General features: G+C 42.0%; 1 protein-coding gene across 1 annotated transcript; it reads right to left on the bottom strand.

Annotated features, from left to right (window-relative positions):
• Nucleotides 1–1,137: 1,137 nt before the first annotated feature.
• Nucleotides 1,138–22,508, bottom strand: LOC310994312 (uncharacterized protein; the record flags this gene model as incomplete). Its single annotated transcript, XM_083982954.1, has 3 exons — nucleotides 22,165–22,508; nucleotides 2,700–3,031; nucleotides 1,138–1,227 (listed from the first exon to the last, which is right to left on the bottom strand). The coding sequence occupies exons 1-3, from the start codon at nucleotides 22,355–22,357 to the stop codon at nucleotides 1,138–1,140; spliced, it is 615 nt and encodes a 204-aa protein (XP_083839080.1). The 5' UTR covers nucleotides 22,358–22,508.
• Between the last annotated feature and the right edge of the window lie 669 nt (nucleotides 22,509–23,177).

Raw genomic sequence — 23,177 nt, 5'->3', positions numbered from 1 at the left:
CTCCTGTTTTAGGAGATTGTGTTGAATACGCTGTCCATTCAGGTGGTAATGCACATAATGACCCACCCTCAGAGATTCAGAAGGATGATGCTGTCCGAGTTTTCACTCCAGTGGAGGAAGTCATCAACGGTGCCCCCTCCACATCCACCCCTGTGTCAGGGGACCATGATCAACATACTGACGACTACTCCAGTTTTGATGCAGGCTTGGACCAACATTATGTGAGTCTTAAACTTCACAGACAGGGCATGATGTGTCAGTTCAAAGATGAGTCAATTTTGAAGTTTGCTTTTATAAATGAAAGGGGTGCAGATGCAGATGGTGTGTCCAGATATGCCTCTGCTGCTTTTTAGATTCTGCAGCAGAGGGGGTGGAAATGAGGGTGCCATCCCTGCCACCAAAATGGCAGGAGAAAGAGTGGAAAACTGTGGGAAGAATATTGGCCAAGGGATTTCTGGATCACGGATATTTTCCATTGCGCCTTGCCCAGCATTTACCACAGCACTGATATCTGGAGAGAATGCTGTGTCTACTGTCAGGTTGAAAAAACAGGAAAACTGACATGCGTGTTCGTTTATTCTAAGAGAGGACAAACAACGACGTAGTGGTTAACTATTTAATGAATTTGATCATGAAACGAATCAGATACAAAAAAAACTCTCCTGATCAAGAAATTGCAGTCTGCAAGCAGTTAGCTGCAATCACCATCCCAAAGAGCAAGAATTCTCTGACATCTGCCCAAGAAAAAAGCGTTACATTAAAGCAGAAGTAAGCAGAATTTTTGTGTTAATATAAGTCTTAAATAGTTATATCTGCAAATAGTTATATCTGCAATCACTTACATAGAGTGTTTGGTCTGAAACACCAGTCTGTCAGTCACTCTGCTCTGCTGTAAGCCGAGGAGAAAACTTTCTTTGTATCCTACAACCTTTATCCAATGAGGAGAGAGAACAGCTTCTGTGTGTGCAGCCAAGGGATAAGCGTGAATGTGGTGACGTAGGGACGAGGACCAATAGATCCATGACGAGGGCGGGGAATGCTAACTCCATCGGCTGACAAGAAGTTAGCCAAAACGACCGGATTGCTTACTTCTGCTTTAATTTTTAATACTTCGCACTATGTGTGTGTAATTAGTTCTTACCCCCACATCCCCCACCCACCCCACTCGTTGGTGCCCTCAGGCTGACACAGGTTGCTCCCATCTTCCCAGCACACGAACCTCTGGACCTGAAACACAACAAAAACCTCCCTACACTGACATAACTTTTCCATCCCAGGTGTCTGAGGGTCCATGGCCGTAATATACATAGATCATTAAAAACTCTTCCTCACAATGCTAGCAGGCCTCTCATCCTCTCCTCCCTTCAGCCTTGGAGATGTTTTGCTTTCACTGTGGCTCTGTGTGCCCTTAACTTGCCTCTGAATGAACAAACAGGTTACTGGTATTTATTGCATTATGAATAAAGCTCAACACAAATCTATATGGTTTGCTTACAAGTTTCAGTTGTCTTTAAACTCAATGGGTTAGTCAAAAATATAAGACGCAATAGGTTAGTAAAAAACATGAGACTACTACTACTTAAAGTGAAAGCATAAACAGGTACATAAATCTTTCTATATGTCCTGGCTCCTATGTCTCCATGTGTTAACCCTTCGTACCACGGGGCTATTGCTTGACACCCTCACATTCTTCAACAAGACACAACAGCTCAAATACAATTCAGAACAACTTACATAAAGACAAAAGTTTCACATCACTCAGGATTAGAAGAGTTTTCTTCTGGGTAAATCCTTTCTCACAAATAGCACAACTAAATGGTTTCTCCTTTGTGGAGTCTCAAGTGATTACTAAAACTCCCTTGAAGTCTAAAATGTTTTCCACAGGTAGGACATTCAAATGGTTTCTCTCCTGTATGGATCCTTATGTGTTCTTTAAGACGGCATCTTTTACTAAATTGTTTACCACAGGTAGCACAGGCAAATGGTTTCTCTCCTGTATGGACTTTCATGTGTTCTTTAAGACGCCATCTTTGACGAAATGTTTTACCACAGGTAGCACAGTCAAATGGTTTCTCTCCTGTATGGATCCTCATGTGTTCTATAAGAGGACCTCTTTGACTAAATTGTTTACCACAGGTAGCACAGTCAAATGGTTTCTCTCCTGTATGGATCCTCATGTGTTCTGTAAGATGACCTCTTTGAATAAACTGTTTACCACATGTAGCACAGTCAAATGGTTTCTCTCCTGTATGGATCCTCATGTGTTCTTTAAGATGCCATCTTTGACTAAATGTTTTACCACAGGTAGCACAGTCAAATGGTTTCTCTCCTGTATGGATCATCATGTGTTCTTTAAGATGCCATCTTTGAATAAATTGTTTACCACAGGTAGCACAGTCAAATGGTTTCTCTCCTGTATGGATCATCATGTGTTCTTTAAGATGACTTCTTTGAGTGAATTGTTTACCACAGGTAGCACAGTCAAATGGTTTCTCTCCTGTATGGATCCTCATGTGTATCTTCAAAACCGAGGTTCTGCTAAATGTTTTCCCACATGCTGAGCAGCGGGGAGACTTCTTACCAGTGTTACAATCTTCATCACTTACATGAACAGCTTCACTGTTCAAACCTGATTCAGGTGCTCTGGTTTCACTCCAGTAAACATCACTGTCATCAGTCTTAGAGGACGACTCTGAGACCTCATCATCTGTATCTGGTTGAAGATCTTCATGTTGATCTGAGTTCCTGGCTGGTTCAGATCCTCTGCAGTCGTCTCCATCGGCCTCTATCTGTTCAGCTGAGCTGCTGGATGGAGGCTCTGCCTCAGTTTGTCTTTGATGAGGTTGTAAGGACTGAGGTTCCTCCTCCTCATCCTCACTCTTTACATGAACAACAGTGAAGAGGAACTCTGGAGTGGTCGGTAGTTCCTCCTTTTCTTCTTTAACATGTAGACTCTCTGGGTTCTCCTGATCCAGACTAGAGGTCAACTCAGGAGGATCCTCTGCTTCAATCTCCAACAGCTGCTGATCACCTGCAGAAACAATGAAACACATCATGAACAACAGTGTCTTCATACTGTCACTCAAGGAATTTTGCTCCTGCTTTGAGCCTCTGATTGGCCGGAAGTCTCGGAGCTACTTTTTACTTTTACTTGAGTGGATTTTTACACCAGTACTTTTACATTTACTCAAGTAAAATTTCATCAACGTAACAGTACTTCTACTTTTACTACCTCCTCATGGACAGATTAATCACTACTGCGCTGATGTTTGTATAAAACTGTTTCAACAGTCAGTTAAGTAGAAGTACAGATACATGTGTAAAAAATTACTCTGGTAAAAGTAGAAGTACTGATTCAACTCCTTTACTCAAGTAAAAGTAAGAAAGTACAGGCTCTGAAATGTACTTTCAAAGTAAAAGTAAAAAGTAAAAATGAATTTTTGCCTTTAATGAAACCTACATCATTTGATAATTTTGTTAAACAAAAAAAGTTCAGACAGAATAATCAAGATTGAACTGACCAGAGACAGTGTTTCCCAACGTTTGGGCCGCCACAGACTCTCACAAAATAATAATAATGAGAATTTTTAAACAGCGTTTATAACCTCTCATCTCTGCCAGTCAGCCCACCTGCCGTCGCTCTCGCGTGCGGCCGCACCCACGTACACGTACGCACACACACACACGCACCCCCCCCCCCCTCCCGCCGTGGCTGCTCAAATGTAGAGAAAGAATTTCACTGTACTAGCTGTATATGTGACAAATAAAGTACCTTTAGCCCGGGGCCGACTCCGTCGTCTTCCCGCTGGTGATAATGAGCCAAGTAACTTTATCCGCAAGTTTTTAGAGGTTTACCGCTGGCTGGTTAAACTCTTTTTAGGAGATTAATGTTGGTCTCATTGATTAAAGGATAATTTCTGTTTTTTACAACCTGGACCTTATTTCTAGCATAAAATACGATCATTTTACTCACCCAGACAACTTTGGTGTCATTTGGAGTTGTTTTGACGAAATTAGCCCCAGTGGAGCGGCGCTCCAGTAGTAGTGGAGCTACTTTTGTCATTTTATTGTAGCGTAGCTTAGCTCACTACATTTTCCAAGTAGCTTGCCCAACACTGGTATTTAGATTTGATTATTCTGAATCAATTTATTTGATTTCATTATGATTAGATTTCTGTATTCTGAAACAACAGCTTTGAGGCGACTGCCACAGTTGTTAGATTTAAAGGATAATTTCCGTTTTTTACAACCTGGACCTTATTTCTAGCATAAAATACGATCATTTTACTCACCCAGACAACTGTGGTGTCATTTGGAGTTGTTTTGACGAAATTAGCCCCAGTGGAGCGGCGCCTATATCCGTATAATGCGAGAGCACGGGGCACGCAATGCAGCCTCTAAATAACACATTATCCGCCGCAAAACTCGTTCATTTCGCCAATATTTTGTTATGATACACTAGTGCTATTCCCAGTGTTGGGCAATTACATCCAAAATATAATACATTACATATTAGTTACTGTCATTTGAAAGTAATTAGTTACATTACAATATTACTGTCTCAGAATTGTAACTTTTGTATTACTTTTGAGTTACTTTCGCCAAAATAACAGCAGAAATATGACTGTAAAGCAGTGGCTCCCAACCTTTTCTGGCTTGTGACCCCTTTTTGACATCACAAATTTCTGGCGACCCCGTCGATCAAGATGCACCAGCTCAGATATTTCTATGCTGCAACTCGATTTAAATTCAAGAAAGTGAAAGTAGAATACAGTTGTTTAAGATTGCGTGTGGTGTTTTAATCATAATTTTAAAAAGAATAATAAATAAAAAATATATATATAAATATATATAATTACTAGACATTTCAGGCGACCCCATTTGAATTCCAGGTGACCCCAAATGGGGTCCCGACCCCAAGGTTGAAAAACACTGCTGTAAAGTTTAGATCATTGCAGCTGATAATTCTTTCAGTGGAGGGTGATGTAGCATAATGTGTAGGCCTCTGCAGCTACTAAAACTACGTTTTGCGGATAATCTACTAAGAGTAGCTGCCTAAATAACAGCACATGCAAACCGCAGGATTGAAATGACAGTTTTATGCGCTGTAATTATGTCCTTCATGGAGAGAGAGAAGGAGAGCAGAGCTGCATGACCGCAAACGCAGAATGAAATTTGATCCAATGAATTAATACAGGAGCAAATAAACATATTGTTGATCCACGGTAAAGAAGAAACGTGGGAGAATATCTGAGAGAAAGTAAATGCGTTGATACCAGCTGTCAATCATCGGACCGGAGGTGCGCGCTACGGCACAGCGCTATGGCGCAGAGCTATGGCGCAGAGCTCGGGCCACACTCTGATTTAAAAGCCCGGGCGAGGGGGGATCAAAGACGGGGTGAAAGCAGAGGTGAGGTCTCAGTCCCGGACCCGGAGCTGAGCAGCCAGGTACTGGAGAGGGAGGTTAGGATTGCACCGTGGGCGCTGCACGGCTGCGTAACGGCGCTTCAAACACACTGCTACAGCAGCTAGAGTGGCCCAGACGCCAGGAAAAGCGGAGATTAAAGACCTTTTGCCACGGCATTAATTAATAATAATCAAAGTGTTTTTATTGATTTTCCAGAAAGCATATCATTCAGACAGACAGATAGTCTTGAACGAAAATTATTATACAAACAGATTAACAAATTAGAAGATTAGAGAAATAAAGAGAGAGAAAAAAGAAAGAAAGAAAAAAATAATAATAATAAAAAAAAAAAAGGGGGGGGGGGGGGGGGGGTAAAAAGCTGCCAGTTACGGGGTAGACGGAAACTCTTTTTCAAAATAGTAAATAAAAGGCTGCCAGACCTTGAAGAATTTCTTGGTGTTGCCCTGTATAGTAAATCTAAGATGTTCTAATTTGAGGTGTGCCATCACCTCTTCAACCCAGCGTTTATGGGATGGTGGTGTTGCCTTTATCCAGTTAAATAGAATCAGTCTCCTAGCCAACAATGAGGTGAATGCTATTGCCTTCCTCTGAGAGGCTGTTAGTTGAGTTTCCCTCGGTGCCACACCAAAGATGGCTGTCAGAGGCATTGGTTCCATATCTTTATTATAAACGAATGAGAATGTTCTAAAAATGTTAGCCCAAAAGTCTTTCAGCCTGGAACAAGACCAGAACATGTGGCATAAGTTGGCTGGCACCTGTTTACATCTGGGGCAGGTAGGATCGGCCCCCTGGTACATTCTTGCCAGCTTCTCCCTTGACAAGTGGAGTCTGTGTAACACCTTGAACTGTATCAATCCGTGTCTTACACATACAGAAGTAGAGTGGACTAAGTCTACTGCCCCTCCCCAGTCAACCTCTGATATGTCCAACCCCAATTCTTCCTCCCATTTCCTTCTTACATTGTCCAGGGAGGGGGAAGCCACATTCTGAATATTCGCATATAGCGTGGAGATTGTCCCTTTAGCCGTCGGATCTGTGTCCATCAGCTCGTCTATCCATCCGCTTTGTGGAAGCTCGAGGGAGGGGCTGAATGTCTTTTTCACAAAGTCCCGAACCTGGAAATATCTAAAGTAATTAGTCTTGGAGGAGATTCCATAGTCCTTTTCCAGTTGAGCAGCAGACATAAAAGTACCATTTTTAAAAAGATGCTTGACACATTCCACCCCAGCTCTTTGCCATTCCCTAAAGGCTGTTCCCCCGAGGGCTGGGGAAAACAAGTGATTTCCATAGATGGGAGCAGATAGGAGGGCGTTTCTGTTTTTAAAATGCGATCTGAATTGAACCCAAATTTTCAAAGTATTAGATACCACTGGGTTGTTTGTGTATAGATGTTTGCTCAAGGGTAGAGGAGCGCAGACCAGGGAGCGCAAGGACACTGGGCTAGAGACATAACTTTCCATATGAACCCATATTGGGGTTTCATCCTCATCTAACTCTTTGACCCAAAACAACAACTTATGTATATTAGCGGCAAAATAATAGTGCATATAGTTCGGCAGAGCCAGGCCTCCCTCTTCTTTCTGTCTCTCAAGAAACTCTCTTCTTATCCTGGGGACTGTTTTTTTCCAAATAAAGGCAGATGTACATTTGTTCAATTCCTTAAAAAAAGATTTAGGAATGAAAATTGGTATAGTCTGGAATAAATAGAGGAACCGTGGCATTATATTCATTTTAACAGAATTTATCTTCCCTGCTAATGATAAAGGGAGCGATGCCCACCTTTCCATATCTAATTTTGCTTTATCCAGTGTTACTTTAAAGTTATTGTCCATTAAATCTTTATATTTACTAGTTACATTAACACCTAAATATGTGAATTTATCCTTATGTGTTGCAAAGGGATAGGCCTGGAAAGAAAGTTTCCTCGCCTGTTTATTAATGGGGAAAAGAACACTTTTTTCTAAATTAATTTTATAGCCCGACACCTTCCCAAAATCTTTGATAATACCAAGGGCCACCGGGATACTAATGGCCGGGTTTGACAGGAAAAGGAGGAGATCGTCAGCATATAAGGACAGCCTATGGTTTTGTGTCCCCCTTTGTATTCCTACCAATTCAGCAGCCTGTCTCAGCATTATTGCAAGGGGTTCAATTGCCACATCAAAGAGCAGGGGCGACAAAGGGCACCCCTGTCTTGTTCCGCGGAATAGAGAGAAGGGTTCCAAAGCCGAATCTCTCGAGGGCCGTAAATAGATAGTAATACTCTATTCTATCGAAGGCTTTATGGGCATCTAGGGATATCACAATCTCTGGCATAATGTTATCTTCAGCAGTATATACTACATTGAACAGACGGCGGAGATTGCTGGAGAGTTGTCTACCTGCAACAAACCCTGTCTGATCAGGATGTATTATCTTACTTATAACAAGCTCAATTCTAGCTGCCAGTACTTTGGTCAGTATTTTATAATCACATCCAAGTAAACTTACTGGGCGGTATGACTCACATTTAAGTGGGTCCTTATTCTTCTTAAGGAGTACAGAGATCAAGGCCTGTGACATTGTTTGGGGCAGAGCTTTTTTATCAAGAACTTCTTTAAATACTCTGCAAAGCAAGGGTATCAGTTTGGGAGCAAATGTTTTATAAAACTCACTTGGGTACCCATCAGGGCCCGGCGCTTTTCCTGTCTTCATATTCCGAATTGCCTTGTCTATCTCCGTGGCAGATATAGGTCCCTCTAATCTATCTCTATCTGCTGCCTCTAGCGATGGTATTTCAAGGTTTTCAAAAGAATTCTTCACTCGGTCCCTATCATTTATTTCTGAGGTATACAAGTCCTCATAAAAAGATTTGAATTGATTGTTAATACCCTTCTGATCTATAATTTTATTACCCACATTATCTCCTATCTCTACTATCATACCAGCAGCTGCTGATTGTTTTAGCTGGTGGCTCAGGAGTTTACCAGCGCGCTCACCATGCTCATAGAGATCTTGTCTTGACCTAAGATATAAATCTTCCTCGCGCTGACTTGTCAGGATGTCATATTCAGTCTGGAGCAAAACCCTTTTTCTATGCAGCTCCTCAGATGGAGTCATAGAATTTGCCAGGTCAACTTCTTTTATTGCTTTCATTAATTCTGTGGTACGTTTCGTTTTTCTTTTCCTTACACCAGCACTGTATGAAATGATTTGTCCGCGTATATACGCTTTTAATGATTCCCATAAAGTGCCACTGCTTATATCAGGAGTATCATTAAGATCCAAGAAAAAAACTATTTGCGAATTAATGAATTCTTTAAAATCATCATCAGCCAATAATCTACTATTAAGACGCCACATCCTCTGAGGTGGTGTATACTCAGGGAATTTAAGTTTTAGTGTGACCGGGCTATGGTCAGATATTACTATACCAGGGTATTCTACATTCATTACCATAGGGGTCAATTTATTGTCTAACAAAAGATAATCAATTCTAGTATAAGTTTGGTGTGGCGGGGAATAAAAGGAGTACTGTCTGATAGTCGGATTTGCATATCTCCATGGATCGAATATACCATATTTTTTACAAAAGGAGTTAATGCATTGAGCAGATTTACTTAGCACACTAGGTGTTGGGCTAGAGCGGTCCAGAGTTAAATCTAGGACACAATTCAAGTCTCCCCCCAAAATCAAATTATGTGTGTCCAAATTAGGTAGTAATGAAAACAAATCCTTAAAAAATTGAACATTATCCCAATTGGGTGCGTATATATTTGCCAACACTACTGGCATATTGAATAATTTCCCAACTACAACAACGTATCGACCATGTTTGTCTTTTATGGCAGTTGTTTCTATGAATTGTACATTCCTGTGTATAAGGATGGCCACTCCTCGACTCTTACTATCAAAATTTGAATGATAGATCTGGTTGAATCCCCCCCTACACAGTTTGAGGTGGTCCTTGTTTAACAAATGTGTCTCTTGCAAATATACTATCTCTGCTCCCTGGTCTCTTAAGTGTGAAAAGATCTTACTCCGTTTAGCCGGTTTATTGATCGCCCTTACGTTCCAGCTCATCAAATTTGTGCCCATTCTGCTCCCATCCATGTTTGGTGCCATGCCAGGAGTCCGCAGCCCAATATGCCCACTATGCTCCTGTGCCGTCCACTATCTGGATCACACCCTGAAGATCTGGCAGCAAAAACAGAAAAAATAAAGGGGCGGTGTCTGGGAAAAAACGGGGAAGCAACACACACACATACACAAGTAACACATAACACATTGCATATATGAACATGAACCCAAACACAGTGCTCTTTAACAAGCACTCTCATGGCCAACCGGTCCACCATCTCCTACACACCAAGCCTACCGTGTGTGGCTCCGTGCAAAATATCCCATGGTTCTAAAAATATAATATCACCCCTTTAATCTACTCATCTCCTGAAAGGAGGGGGAAAAAAAACAGTAGGGGGAGCTTGTAGCAAAAAGATCTTTGAAAATAAAATACAGTACCCCGAGAGTAGTCAACAATGATCAAGGAGATAATCAATTCTTAAATTGTAAAAAATAAAAAATAAAAAACAATAATGTGTAAGCATTATAAAGCAGGGCCACAGTATTAAATAAAATATTCAAATATAAATCAATAAAATTAGATATTACTTTGTCAATATCGTAAAATCTAATCAACAATATCCTTCCTGAGACATTTAAGTCCTTACACCAGTGTAGCCCTTATACTTAGCCAAACTCAGACCAGCCCATTTACTTCACCCGGGATTCAGTGTCTTCTTGATGAACTCCATGGCGTCTTTTGGGCTCTCGAAGGTCTTCGTTTGTCCTCCTTCTGGTGTAATCACCAGCGTTGCCGGGTAACGGAGCCCATATCTGACCCCCCCGCAGGTGCGCAGGAGGCTTCTTGCTTCTTTGAAGGCTGCTCTCTTGTTGTTTACTTCCTGGGTGTAGTCTGGGAAGATGTGAATCCGTCCATTCCGACCCTCTGGTGTTCTCTCCATTTCCCTCGCCTTCTTCAGTATCTCCTCCTTCTCTGTGTAGTAGTGGCATCTCACCACGAACGCTCTCGGTGGAGCTCCGGCTCCGTCTCGTCTCGCGCCGAGTGCTCGGTGTGCTCGGTCAAGCGTCGGTGTCACTGATAGCCCCAGTTTTTCTTTCAGCAGTCCAGCTATGAACTCCGACGGCTTCTTGCCTGTCTCAGCCCCTTCTCTTACCCCCACGATGCGTATGTTGTTGCGTCGTGATCTCGCCTCGAGGTCTTCACTCCGTCCCCTCAGCTTCAGTATCTCCTTCTCCATTTCTTTCAGTTTCGTCTCCATGCTGGTTATACTGTCAGACTGGTCGTTCAGCGTGTCATCCACTTCTTTTTTCCGCGCTTCCATCTCGTTAGCCAGACTGATGGTTGTCTCGCTTATCAGCCTCACCTCCTCACGTAGCAACTCGAACTGAGCTTTAGTGTTGTCTTCCAAACTCTTAGCCCACTTTTCCATCTCGGCTTTCGACTCTTTTCTTCCTTTTTCTATTTCTTCTTTGCATCTCATGATCTCGGTTTTTGTTTCCTCTCTGTATTTTGTAATCCCAGCATTCGTTTTTTTGATCTCGGACATCATGTCTTGAGCCCACTGAGGCATGTTGTCGGCGTGTGCTGGGCTAGCATTAGCTTTGCTAGCTGTGGCGGCAGGGTTGCTATCCGCGTGCAACTTTTCTACGCCGGCTCGGGTCTGTCGGTTGGACATTTTCGGTCATAAATTGCCCCGTGAGCACACTCGTTCACTCCAAAGCACGAATCGTATTAAACGAGCTTCCTCAAAATGGTAGTAAACTGGCGATATTACTATTTTTTGACTACTTTTACACGGAGCCTCCGCACGCACGTCTTCACACGGCGAAGCACATCCGGAAGTCCACCACGGCATTAATTAACTAACTCGTGTTAGGGGCTCCAAGTCGACCTGTCTGGTAGATATGAATTATGCTTTCCTTTTATTTTGTTCTTTCTGTAAACGTGAGAAACTTTCTATTTTGTACTCTGCTACTGCTGCGCTGATTATCACCTCCTGATCAGACGCGGACACAGTCCCCGTGGCCGCGACTTTCACACGTTTTTATGAAAATGCATTGTAACGCGCGTTACTTAGATTGTAACGGGTAAAATATTACCAAAATTTTATTTGTAATGCGTTATATTACCGCGTTACAGCAAATAGTAATACATTACTGTAATTGCGTTACTTTTGTAACGCGTTACTCCCAACACTGGCTATTCCCCTCCGAGCCCGTGGTGGCATGTTATCAACATCCGGGGTCTGTAGGTTGACCTACTGACCTCTGATCTGGATGATATCATCTTCGACCGCTGCCCGGCGCGGCTAACTTGCTACCGCTAATGCTATGGTCTGTTTCTGCGTGTTTCTGACTTGTCAGAACAAAATGAGCAGCTGGATGAAGTTCAGCTTCCACAGGCTTCCTCTCCACAACCTGGACTCACTAAAGCTCCGGCTAGTTGAGCTAAAAATGGACCCGAATGCCGAAGTGGAATGATTATTATCAGAATGAGCCGGGCAGCGGTCGGAGATGACATCATCCAGATCAGAGGTTAGTAGGTCAACCTACAGACCACAGATGTTGATAACATGCCACCACGGGCTCGGAGGGGAATAGCACTAGTGTATCATAACAAAATATTGGTGAAATGAACGAGTTTTGCGGCGGATAATGTGTTATTTAGAGGCTGCATTGCGTGCCCCGTGCTCTCGCATTATACGGATATAGGCGCCGCTCCACTGGGGCTAATTTCGTCAAAACAACTCCAAATGACACCACAGTTGTCTGGGTGAGTAAAATGATCGTATTTTATGCTAGAAATAAGGTCCAGGTTGTAAAAAACGGAAATTATCCTTTAAATCTAACAACTGTGGCAGTCGCCTCAAAGCTGTTGTTTCAGAATACAGAAATCTAATCATAATGAAATCAAATAAATTGATTCAGAATAATCAAATCTAAATACCAGTGTTGGGCAAGCTACTTGGAAAATGTAGTGAGCTAAGCTACGCTACAATAAAATGACAAAAGTAGCTTAGCTACATCAAAGCTATTTTTTTTTTTCCCTTCATCTCCACAGCTATGTTTACTAGGAGACACCTCATTAAAGGTGTACAGAAATGGCCGTTTGTCCTGTTTGTCGCGCCGAGTTGTCACGAGCTGCAACACGAGTTTACCCGAGTGAGGAAAACGAATTTGATTGGTCGTTATCGAGCGGGCGGGATATTCAAAGCTTGGGGCGAGACCGAGCTCCGTGTGTGTGTGCGTGTCTCAGACGTTGAATGACGGATTACGGATCCAATATCAGTGGCTGGTGAATCGTGTACAGGCTGACGTATAATCCGTGCGCCTGCATTATCCAATGCGAAAAAAAAAATACACACTTTCATCCCGGATTTACTCAAAAATAGAATTTTGCACAAAGTTTGGCCTACAACGTCTGAAAGATGAGTTATCACATTAATTTTATCACCCAAAGTGGGCTCAAATTCAATTTTCTTTTCTGTACACCTTTAACCACCATACCAAATAAATACAAGAATAGCTTGCTCACCTCTTTAACTGTCGCTAAGAAAATAATCCTCCTAAATTGGAAATCAAAAAACTCAATAAACATTAACCATTGGATCAACCTTCTTCTGGAACACATTGCTATGGAAAAAATCACCGCTTACAATAATAATAAAATAACAGTCTTCACTGAAAGATGGTCCCCATTCCTCTCCTTGTTGGGCCGGTAATTATACCAATCCCTCACACATTCCTAACACCGTAAAACACATCACAGTTTAATATATACAGGGAAAAGAAAGAAAGAAAGAAAACACACACACACACACACACACACACACTTCATCACTTACTCCTATTTTCTTATTAAATGTTTTTTTTTTTTTTTTTTAATTTTTGGATTTATTTATTTTTTGATTGACTTATCTTTTCCCTCTCTTTTTCCCTCTCCTTCCCTTATCTCATTGGCCCGTATTCTTCTCAATTAAAATACTATTTCTTTATGAATTTCTTTAAATATTATCTCTATTACTCTTACTTATTTATTTATTTATTTTTAAATAATAAAATTACTTTATCCTTCTCTTATTGCTAATATTATCAGTATTTCTCCATGTTTACATTCATAATTATCATTACTAACCTCGCTTGGTTGACTGTGTAAAAAAAAATTTCTTAGACTGATTATTAGGATTTTGTTTCTGATTGTGATTATTGTTGTTTGAAGTATTATTATTATTACTATTATGTTGTTTTATTCACTGTCATCATCACAATTATTGTCTGTCTATCTTATTTATTTAGCATATCATCATCTTCAACGTTATTGCTTCCTCCTTCACACTGTTGTTATTTCGTGTACGTATGTATATGTATGTGTATGTGTATATGTATATATATATACATATATATATTCGTATATATTATTTCGTTCTCTCACCATGAAGTTTATCTAATTTACTTACTTTTAATCAGATTTTTATTTATTTATTTACTTACTTTTTCCCTTTCCGTTCTTCTTCTCTCTCCCACATCACACAGCTTATCTCACTTACTCACTTTCAACCAACCAATTATTACTGTTATCATTATCGTGTTGTTCAAAAAAGGAAGAAAAAAATATATATTATTATTACTATTATTTTTTTTTATTATTATTATTATTTTTTATTATTACTTTTAATTTTTTTATCTTATTATTTATTATTATTATTATTAATGCTATTATTATTATCATCATAATTACTATTATTATTATTATTTATTTATTGATTTATTTTTTCTTCTCAAGGGGGGGGGGTGGGGGGGGGTTGACATAAACACAAGTAACATGATTATTTATAACAATTGCCATGATAGTAATAGATTAATAAAGCATAGTGGAATGGGGGGTGGGGGGTGAGGCCGGGCTGGTCGGTCGGGGGGTGGGCCGGGGCTCCGTACCCGGCCCCCCCTGGGGCTTGGCGGGACCTTGGACGGGGGCGGCTGGGGCAGAGTGGTGGAACCCAACCTTTCCCCCTCCTATCAAAATATAAATAAATTAAGAAATATAATGAAAATTACAAATTAGGGCAAGATTGGAGGGAAGAGAAGGGGAAGGGGAAAAATAATAAAAAATAAATAAGAAATAAAATAAAATAAAGCCTCCCCTTAGTGGGCAAACCCCCTCCCAAGGGCCTGGGAGTTGCCTTGACTGGGATAGGCTCAGTGAGGATATGCAGTGGACCAGCACCCACCTCCTGGTTTGGCTGCGGTCCAGGGCACGATCATCACCAGAATTTAAATCGAAGATGGGGGGGAAAAGAGGGGAAGGGGGAGGAGAGATGGGAGATCCTCTCACCCTATGGGTCTCCTACTGGGGTTCCCGGCTGGGCTCCGGGACGGGCCGGGCGGGCCCCTGCTTGCCCTCCTTCCGGCGGCACGACCTGACCTCACCTCTCATTGCAACTTATTACTATCATGAAAATTAATCTACACAAAGGAAAATGATTACATGCATCTTTTTTTTTTTTTTTCTCTCTTTACAAATTATAATATATATATATATTTTTTTTTTTCTTTTTCTTTTTCTTTTCTTTTATTTATTTATTTATTTATTTTTTTGTTGTCCCTTTATTTTCAAAGTCTTATTTCATTATTATATACATGTATTGCTCCTTTCTCTTATTATCTATTCATTATCCCTAATATCACTATTTGTTTATTTTCTTTTCTTTATTATTATTACTGTCACTATTATCGTATTATATACCATATTGTATACAAGTAATAGCACTCCACTAACCTCTCATCCACGCACACACACGCACACACACATACACCTAACACTACATTTATGTATCAACGTGGCATGTCTTTTCCTGTTGTTGTCTGTACTTATGTCAATTGTTCGTATGTTTGTCTATGTGGTTATATGTGCTTATAACGTTGTTTGTCCCTCACGTCACCTTGTCTATCACTTTATCACCAATAAAAAAAAAAAAAAAAAAAAGCTATTTTTTTTTCTTTTTTACATCAAACCAACTTCATTCCGAGTCATTGCTCTCTAGTGATCAATAAAACTTTAAGACAAACAGATCGGCAAACATTTTTCATTTTAATAGTTTGGGCTATTAAAAAAAAAAAAAAAATAATAATAATAATAATAATATTTGAGTAACAGCTTCTCCTCTTGTCATTTGTCCTGCCTAAATGCCCTTCTACGCACACGCGCACACACACACGTTTTATGTTTTCTGACTGAATTGTGAGCTTAGCTGGCGATTGCTACGACCACGTTACTGAGAAATGTAGTTAAGACCCCGTCCAGACGAATACGCGGCTTCACCGAATCCGATCTTTTTCTTAATCGTTTTGAAAAAAATCTCCTAAACATGGCATCGTTTTCAGAAATACCTGCGTCCACACGGATCCAGTGAAAACGACCCAAAACGCTGTAGTACATACTCCAGGCGTGTGTGGAGCGGGTAGCGCTGTAGCGCTGCCACACACACACAAACACTTAAGACAGAGAAGCAGACGGGAAGTCCCCGCTGTAATTCAATAGAAGAAGTCCCCCGCTATCTTCAAACTCAAACATGGATTAAATGTTGACAGGGAGTCGTGTCAGAGTAAATATGACGATCAGTGATGATTAAACAGGTGCGATTCAGCCGCAGCGTTGCGACCCGACGGGAGTCGGCCGTTGTTGTTGTTGTTACGTCCATATAGGCTGTTGTGCAGCTGCTGCAGTGGTGTGTGTGTGTCTCAGGTTACAGGTAGAGCGGCGGGGGGCATGACATCATCGTTTCAGAAAAAACCCATTTTGGCCGTCCAGACGAAAACGCTGGGGCGGCGTTTTCAAATTTTCCCACTCTGGGACCCATTTTCAAAAAATACCGTTTTCACCCGCCGAAAATGCTGGATCCGTGTGGACGCGAGGCCAATCCGATAAAGTATTTATCCGGATTCGAAAAAAACGGATTTGTGTGGACGGGGCCTAAGTTACTAATGCCACTACTTGTAACGTCAGAGCAGAGGTCTGCGGGTATAGTCACAGTCACGAGGTACCAGTAAGGAGAAAAGACAGCGTGCGGTTAGCGAAACGGCTAGCGTTGTTGCTCGCGGTGCGGGAGATCCGTGTTCGAGACCCTCTCAGGGCAGGCCTGAAACTCTTTTTATAGAATTTCAAAGGAGGTTAAATCGAAAGCAACTTGAATTAGTTATTTGTCTAGGAAGACGTTTCACCTCTCATCCAAGAGGCTTCATCAGTTCATGTACGCAACTGACCAGGCTGGGACTGGTCAGTTACGTACATGAACTGCGTACATGAAACGTCTTCCTAGACAAATAACAAATTCCAGTTGCTTTCGATTTAACCTCCTTTGAAATACTATGACCTGGGCAAATGAGAATATGCACCGGCTCTTTTTATAGACATTCTATGGCCTGAACAACATTGGTCACACAAGCTTATTGTCCTCACCCTCATTCCCACTTTCCCTTATGACTCTTTATGAACACAAATCGCCTATTTAAACCAGTAAAAAGTCCAAATATATTATATATATATTATATATACAACTTCAAATATAGCTACACTACAGACCACTATATCATTGTAATATTTTTTCCTGTTTAATTCTTTTTGGCCAGTAGATGGCCTAGTAGTAGCCTAGTAGTAGCCTCGTAAACCCGCCTCTCCCGGAACTGCATTTCATTTCATTCTGAGGGAGAGTCTGGCCTCATCCCCATTCTAAGCGTTTGGACTGAAACCCTCAGAAGGCCGAGCCAATCAGCGTCGCCGCTGTGATTGACACAGCACGTTGGCCAATCAAGGACCGACTGGTGCAAAGCCCCGTCACTACACCAACTTGCTGATTGGCTGAATGGGGTTGTCTGTCAACGCTACTACTCCCGCCCAGCTCCCGCCCAGCTCCCGCCCACCCCAGACGCTTAGAGCGGGGATGAGGCCAGACTCTCCCTCAGAATGAAATGAAATGCAGTTCCGGGAGAGGCGGGTTTACGAGGCTAGCCTAGTAGAGCAACTGAAGCCCCAAGAAGCTTTGCCCTTGAGTGAACCAATTTGATGAAAAGCTTCAATGCTTCATGAGGCTTCATCTCGTCATCACTACTAAATACTAACTAAAATAAATTATATAAATTATAATAACACCAAATTACTTTTAGGACCTTGTTGCTCGGTAGTAGGCTGTTCACTCTGACCAGGCACAAACTTACTGTCAGAAATTAAAGGATAATTAGATAATACATCTCCGACTGCTGCCCGGCTCATTCTGATAATAATCATTCTGCTTCGGCATTCGGGTCCTAACCCTAACCCTTTAGCACAGCTAGTACGGCTGGGCAATAAAACGATAACGATATCGCGATATAACTTTACTCAATAGCAATATGAAACAGCGGGTTTTAATTTTCACATCCGTTTATAACAGTAGCAGGCAGCAGAGAGATGGGGCAGCTCCTGTATGGGGAGTGTGGCTCTGACTTAAAGCAGATATCAGCTTCACGGCCGTTTCGGCTAATGCTGCGTTCAAGGCAGGCTTTTGAAACCATAAGTTACAGCTTCAAGTCACAACTACGACTTGGTAGCGTTCCAGGTAACCCGTAGCTCGTGTTTTTACCATCCTGTTGTCTGTGAAAGTTCCCTATAACGGCCACTCGTAACTTCCGACCCGTGAACTCGTACCAGATCGAACTGGTATGACTTCACAGGAAGGAAAAACACAAAGTACGAGTTTCTTTGAACGCACCATGAGTTAGCAGCCCCCGCCCTTGTCAGGCATCAATTGGTCCTCGTGCTACGTCACCACATTCACGCGCATCTCTTGGCTGCACACACAGCCCTTCATGCCGTTCTCTCTCCTCATTGGATAACACTTGTATCCCACAAGGAAAATTTTCTCCTCGGGTTACAGCAGAGCAGAGTGACGGAGAGACTCGTGTTTAGGCTGAAATACTTCATGTAAGTGATTGCTGACGGAAATATTAACAAAAACATTCCACTGATATCTGCTTTAACTCCTGTCTGAAGTAATGTTAAAGAACGCCTGAACAGTGGAGTGATAATGTCTGTAAACAGTCCCAGTGCTGTTATACTGTATATCAGCAGTCATGGAATGTCTCCTGTCCAATCAAATTACTTGGTTGGAACTAGGGGTGCACCGAATGGCATTTTTTTGGCCGAAGCCGAATACCGAATAAAATCAAAACGCTTGGCCGAATAACCGAATAATACCGAATACTGAAAGTGGTTATAAAGTTTTTAAATAAAATATTTTTTTTAACTTAATTTTCAAAGAAAGTAAATGTTTATTGACTATTCTGACAGTTTTTGAATATTCCAGTTGCCGTTGCTCATCAAAAAAAACCAAGTGTCTTTTAAAACAGTGGTTCCTAACCTTTCTTGGTCAGATTTTTTTTAATTCATCAATTAGGCTACTAGACATTCCAGGCGACCTCATTTGAATTTCAGGCGACCCCACATGGGGTCCCGACCCCAAGGTTGGGAAACTCTGTTTTAAAAGACGTCGGCCACGGACGGAGTTGGCGACATGCTGGGACGAGGAACTTTCGTTTTAACTGCTGCAGTCGTCTCTCCCTTTCGTAGCCTACTCAGCATGTTGTTGTTTGGTTTTTAAATGATTAATTAAAAGGCGCGTTCCAACAGGAACCGTCCCCTCACTCAGTCCTCTCAGTGGCCGTGTCTCCGCCGCAGACAGGACGCACCGGCACCGGGCTCTTGGAGCGACTTCAACGGTGCGCGCGGTCGCTGTGCAGCTTTCCCCCCACTGCTCTTGTTGCTGTTGTTTTTCCAGCAGTAGGAGTCACCTACTAATAAAGCTCCATGGGGTTTAAGCTGCCGTTTCCATCGTCGCGCGATCGCGTATTTATCAGACTAATATTCGGCCTTGCTTTGTGCTCATTCCACCGAAGGCCGAATGTTGCTTTTTTTGCAATATTCGACCGAATATATTCGGTTACCGAATAATCGGTGCATCCCTAGTTGGAACTAACTGTTGTATAAATATATATAATAGCCTACCAGTTTTATTTATCTGAAACTGTTATTACTCATTGATTTTATTATACGTTCATCATTACATCTGCGTCATATCGTAATATCGATATCGACTGATATGAATCGTGATAGGATTTTTTCTCATATCGCCCAGCCCTAACAGCTAGCCAGAGCTTTAGTGAGTCCAGGTTGAGGAGAGGAAGCCTGTGGAAGCTGAACTTTATCCAGCTGCTCATTTTGTTCTGAAAAGTCAGAAACACGCAGAAACAGACCATAGCATTAGCAGTAGGAAGTTTGCCGTGCCGCGCCGCACCGCGGTCGGAGATGATATCATCCAGATCAGAGGTCAGTAGGTCAACCTACAGACCCCGGATGTTGATAACATGCCACCACAGGCTCGGAGGGGAATAGCACTAGTGTATCATAACTAAATATTGGTGAAATTAACGAGTTTCGCGGCGGATAATGTGTTATTTAGAGGCTGCATTTGTGCCCCGTGTTCTCGCATTATACGGATATACGTGACTCTCGGCTGGATCTAATTTCGCTGGAACGACTTGTAATGACACCAAAGTTATCTGGGTGAGTAAATGATCATATTTTATGCTAGAAATAAGGTCTAGATTGTAAAAGAATGCTAATTATCCTTTAAAGCAGTGGTCCCCAACCACTGGAAAATGTTGCCACTTCCGTTTGTGCATCTTCCCAGTGCTGCGCAATTGACAGGCAGGTCCACGCACATAAAAGAGTGAAAAACACACGTCCCCGGGCCGGGAAAAACTCAATAATGAGAAGACAGAAGACCCGACGCCTTCCAACAAGAAGAAAGCTGTTCTAAAAGAAAAAACACGTGTCCTGTTTAAATTACGTGTTCATTGCAACAGGTGATTCACATGCTCCAAGCTCTTACTCTGCGTTCTGGATTTAAGCAGAATATCCTGAGATCGCCACAAAAGCACGGAAAACCTGCCTCTAGTACAAACATATTATGTTTGTGAAACGGAGTTTTCTGCAGCTGCAGCAGCAAAACGAGATGACAGAGTAGACAGGACCAGAGATGACAGACAGAGCATCACCCCCAGATGACTGACATTATTATTGTGATCCTATATTATGGTGAGTTGTAACAAAGAGCGTAAACGTAAGAGAAAACTATTACCCCTTTCCCACTGGCCAAAAAACCAAAAACCCGTTAACAATCGGCTTTTGGTGGCAGTGGGAAAGGCACATCGACCCGCGTCAAACGACTCGGCAAGCGACGCGGGTTACAATCGCCTTTAATCGGCTCGGCTCCGATCAGCTGCAGTGGGAACACCAGACGACTAATTTACGTGATGACACTGAACGTTACGTGACGCCATGTCATCGCGCCGGTCGCGTCTCATATCACGTACCAAAACAAAGCTCTGCTCTCATTCGAGACTGGGATCAAAAGCTCAAACAACACTGACCAAAAACGATTGAAAAAAAGAAGCGACAGTCTGTTTCACTGACGTGTTGTGCCACGGATGTCCGTCATACAGCCGCGGCAGACTCGCTGTCCTCCGCGGTCCTTAACGTGAGACTTTTTTATAACCAAATAGAAACTCCTCGTTGTCCCTTTAATCATGAGGGTGGTTTTAATCTGATTTTTCTCTACATTGCTACAGTAAAATGCCACCAAATAGTACTAGAAGTAGAGTAAGACCCCAGGAACAATATGCAAAAGAAATGTGGAATTGATGTGCTGTAATGGTCAGCATACTGTAAATCGAGTTGAGTCATTCTGAGTGGGAATGATTTTTCAGTAAAACGTCAATAAAATGGTACCAGAAGTCGAGTACCAAAAGCGTTCGCGGCATGGTCAGCAGACACTCTCAAGGCTTTGTTCACAGCCTGCCAACTCCAGTGGCCGGTGGCCAAAGGGGCGGGACTTTCAAGCAGCGTAGAAGATGTGTCCACTCAGGTGCTCTCAATTTCTCCCGCTTTGAGACTGCCAGTCTGCAACTGGCTGCCGCGGCGGCGGCTACGCTCCTCATTTGCATGAAGATGAACTTCTCTCAACGTCAGTGTCCATTGAAAATGAATGACTTCTGGCCGCCGTGACGCTCCTGACGCTTTTGGTGTGAACGGACAGTAAGACGTCAGGAACAATATGCAAAAAAAAAAAAATGAGGAGCACATATAAGAAATATTTTATTTTACATAAAGCCAAAGGTCAGCATATTGTAACTAAAATAATATATAAAACAAAGCTAATATAGCTTCACTCACCTTGGAGGTGATTTTTCTCCACATTTCTCCAGTAAAAGCACTTAGGCTTTATGTATCTTTTAGGACCTTCACTTTGCTCGAGGACCTTGCCTCCCATACTCAGTTCAGATGCAACGAAAATCAAAGGCTCATTTTGCCACGTACTCACTCGCAAACAGCGGCTCACTTTACCGCGGTCAAAAACAGGACTATGGGAATTGGAAATAAATTCAAATAAAAAAAATAAATTGTTAACTTGCTAGTCGATAATAAGTCAATTTACAGAGTAAGTCGCCTCAACTAAAATACCTTAGATATTGTAACTTCGTGTAGTACAATTGTTAGATGTAGTAGGCTAGGCCTACAACATGTTCTCTTTCTCTACAAACCACAATTTTGAGGTCCATGGATTTAAAAGTGAATCACCAACCGGTTTTGTTGAGGCCGACGCGAGGCTGCAGGAGAACATCCAGCAGGTTCCTCTGCCGCTCGATCTCCTGTCTGAAGCCCGAAGCCTCCGCCTCGTAGCCGGCTACGACTCTGTCCACGGCCGCTAAGATTTCCTGGGAGACGGCGGTGAGTCTCTGGGTAACGAATCCTCTCAGAAACTCCACCTCAGACATTTTACTCAAACTCTTTGTTCTTGAGAGGAGACCATGGATGTATTATATTATCACAACAACAGCTGACTACTGCCGGTACCTCAGCCACTGCGGTTGAATCTCGCCTGTTAAATCATCATCATCATCTTTGTTGTTTCTGGAGGAGACCCGATCCGTTTCCTGCTGCTAGACTCTCTTCCCGTTTGGGTACGTCACGTGCATAGATGCACCAGTTGGCAACAAAGAGAACGCCTGCCCACAAAAACGTAACTTCCGGTAAGAGCCGAGACGCGTTTGTCTGTGTGCGTGCGTACGTGCGTGCGTGCGTGTGTTTAATTAATAATGTAATAGCCTACCTACATCCATGGGGGAAAGAGAAAGTAAAGGGGGACACTGATTCTTGAGAGTCAAGAAAATAAAAACATGTCCCACATAGAAAAGTCTTATTTATATAAAAAATGAAGAAATAAATAATGATTGACATACTCACAAAGTTAGATCTAACTGAATTGTGAATACTGATGTTATGTTTTAGCATAGATAATTCCTTTTTGGGGGGATATTTGTTTAATTAGCCTATATGACCAGTGGTCAGACGGCCCATGTTATTTCTCCTGTCCTCAGCAGTAGGTCACAATATTCACCAGCCCCCAAAAACTTTAAAAACCTCTACAATTGTGAAAACATTTCTATCAAATCAAAGATAAGGGTTATAAATGTATAAAACAATGCATGCCATGAACATCTAAAAATATTTTCCGCAGAAATCTGCCCAATAAAGTTGTGTCCTCTGTTTCCGTCAACTCCGTCAGATTTTTTCATAAACCTCATTAAATCAGGC

This window comes from Trachurus trachurus, assembly GCF_905171665.1.
Source record: "Trachurus trachurus genome assembly, chromosome: 12".
In the NCBI taxonomy this organism is placed as follows: domain Eukaryota; kingdom Metazoa; phylum Chordata; class Actinopteri; order Carangiformes; family Carangidae; genus Trachurus; species Trachurus trachurus.
The sequence above is the reverse complement of the archived record's forward strand: the minus strand, read 5'-3'. Positions and strand labels throughout refer to the sequence as shown.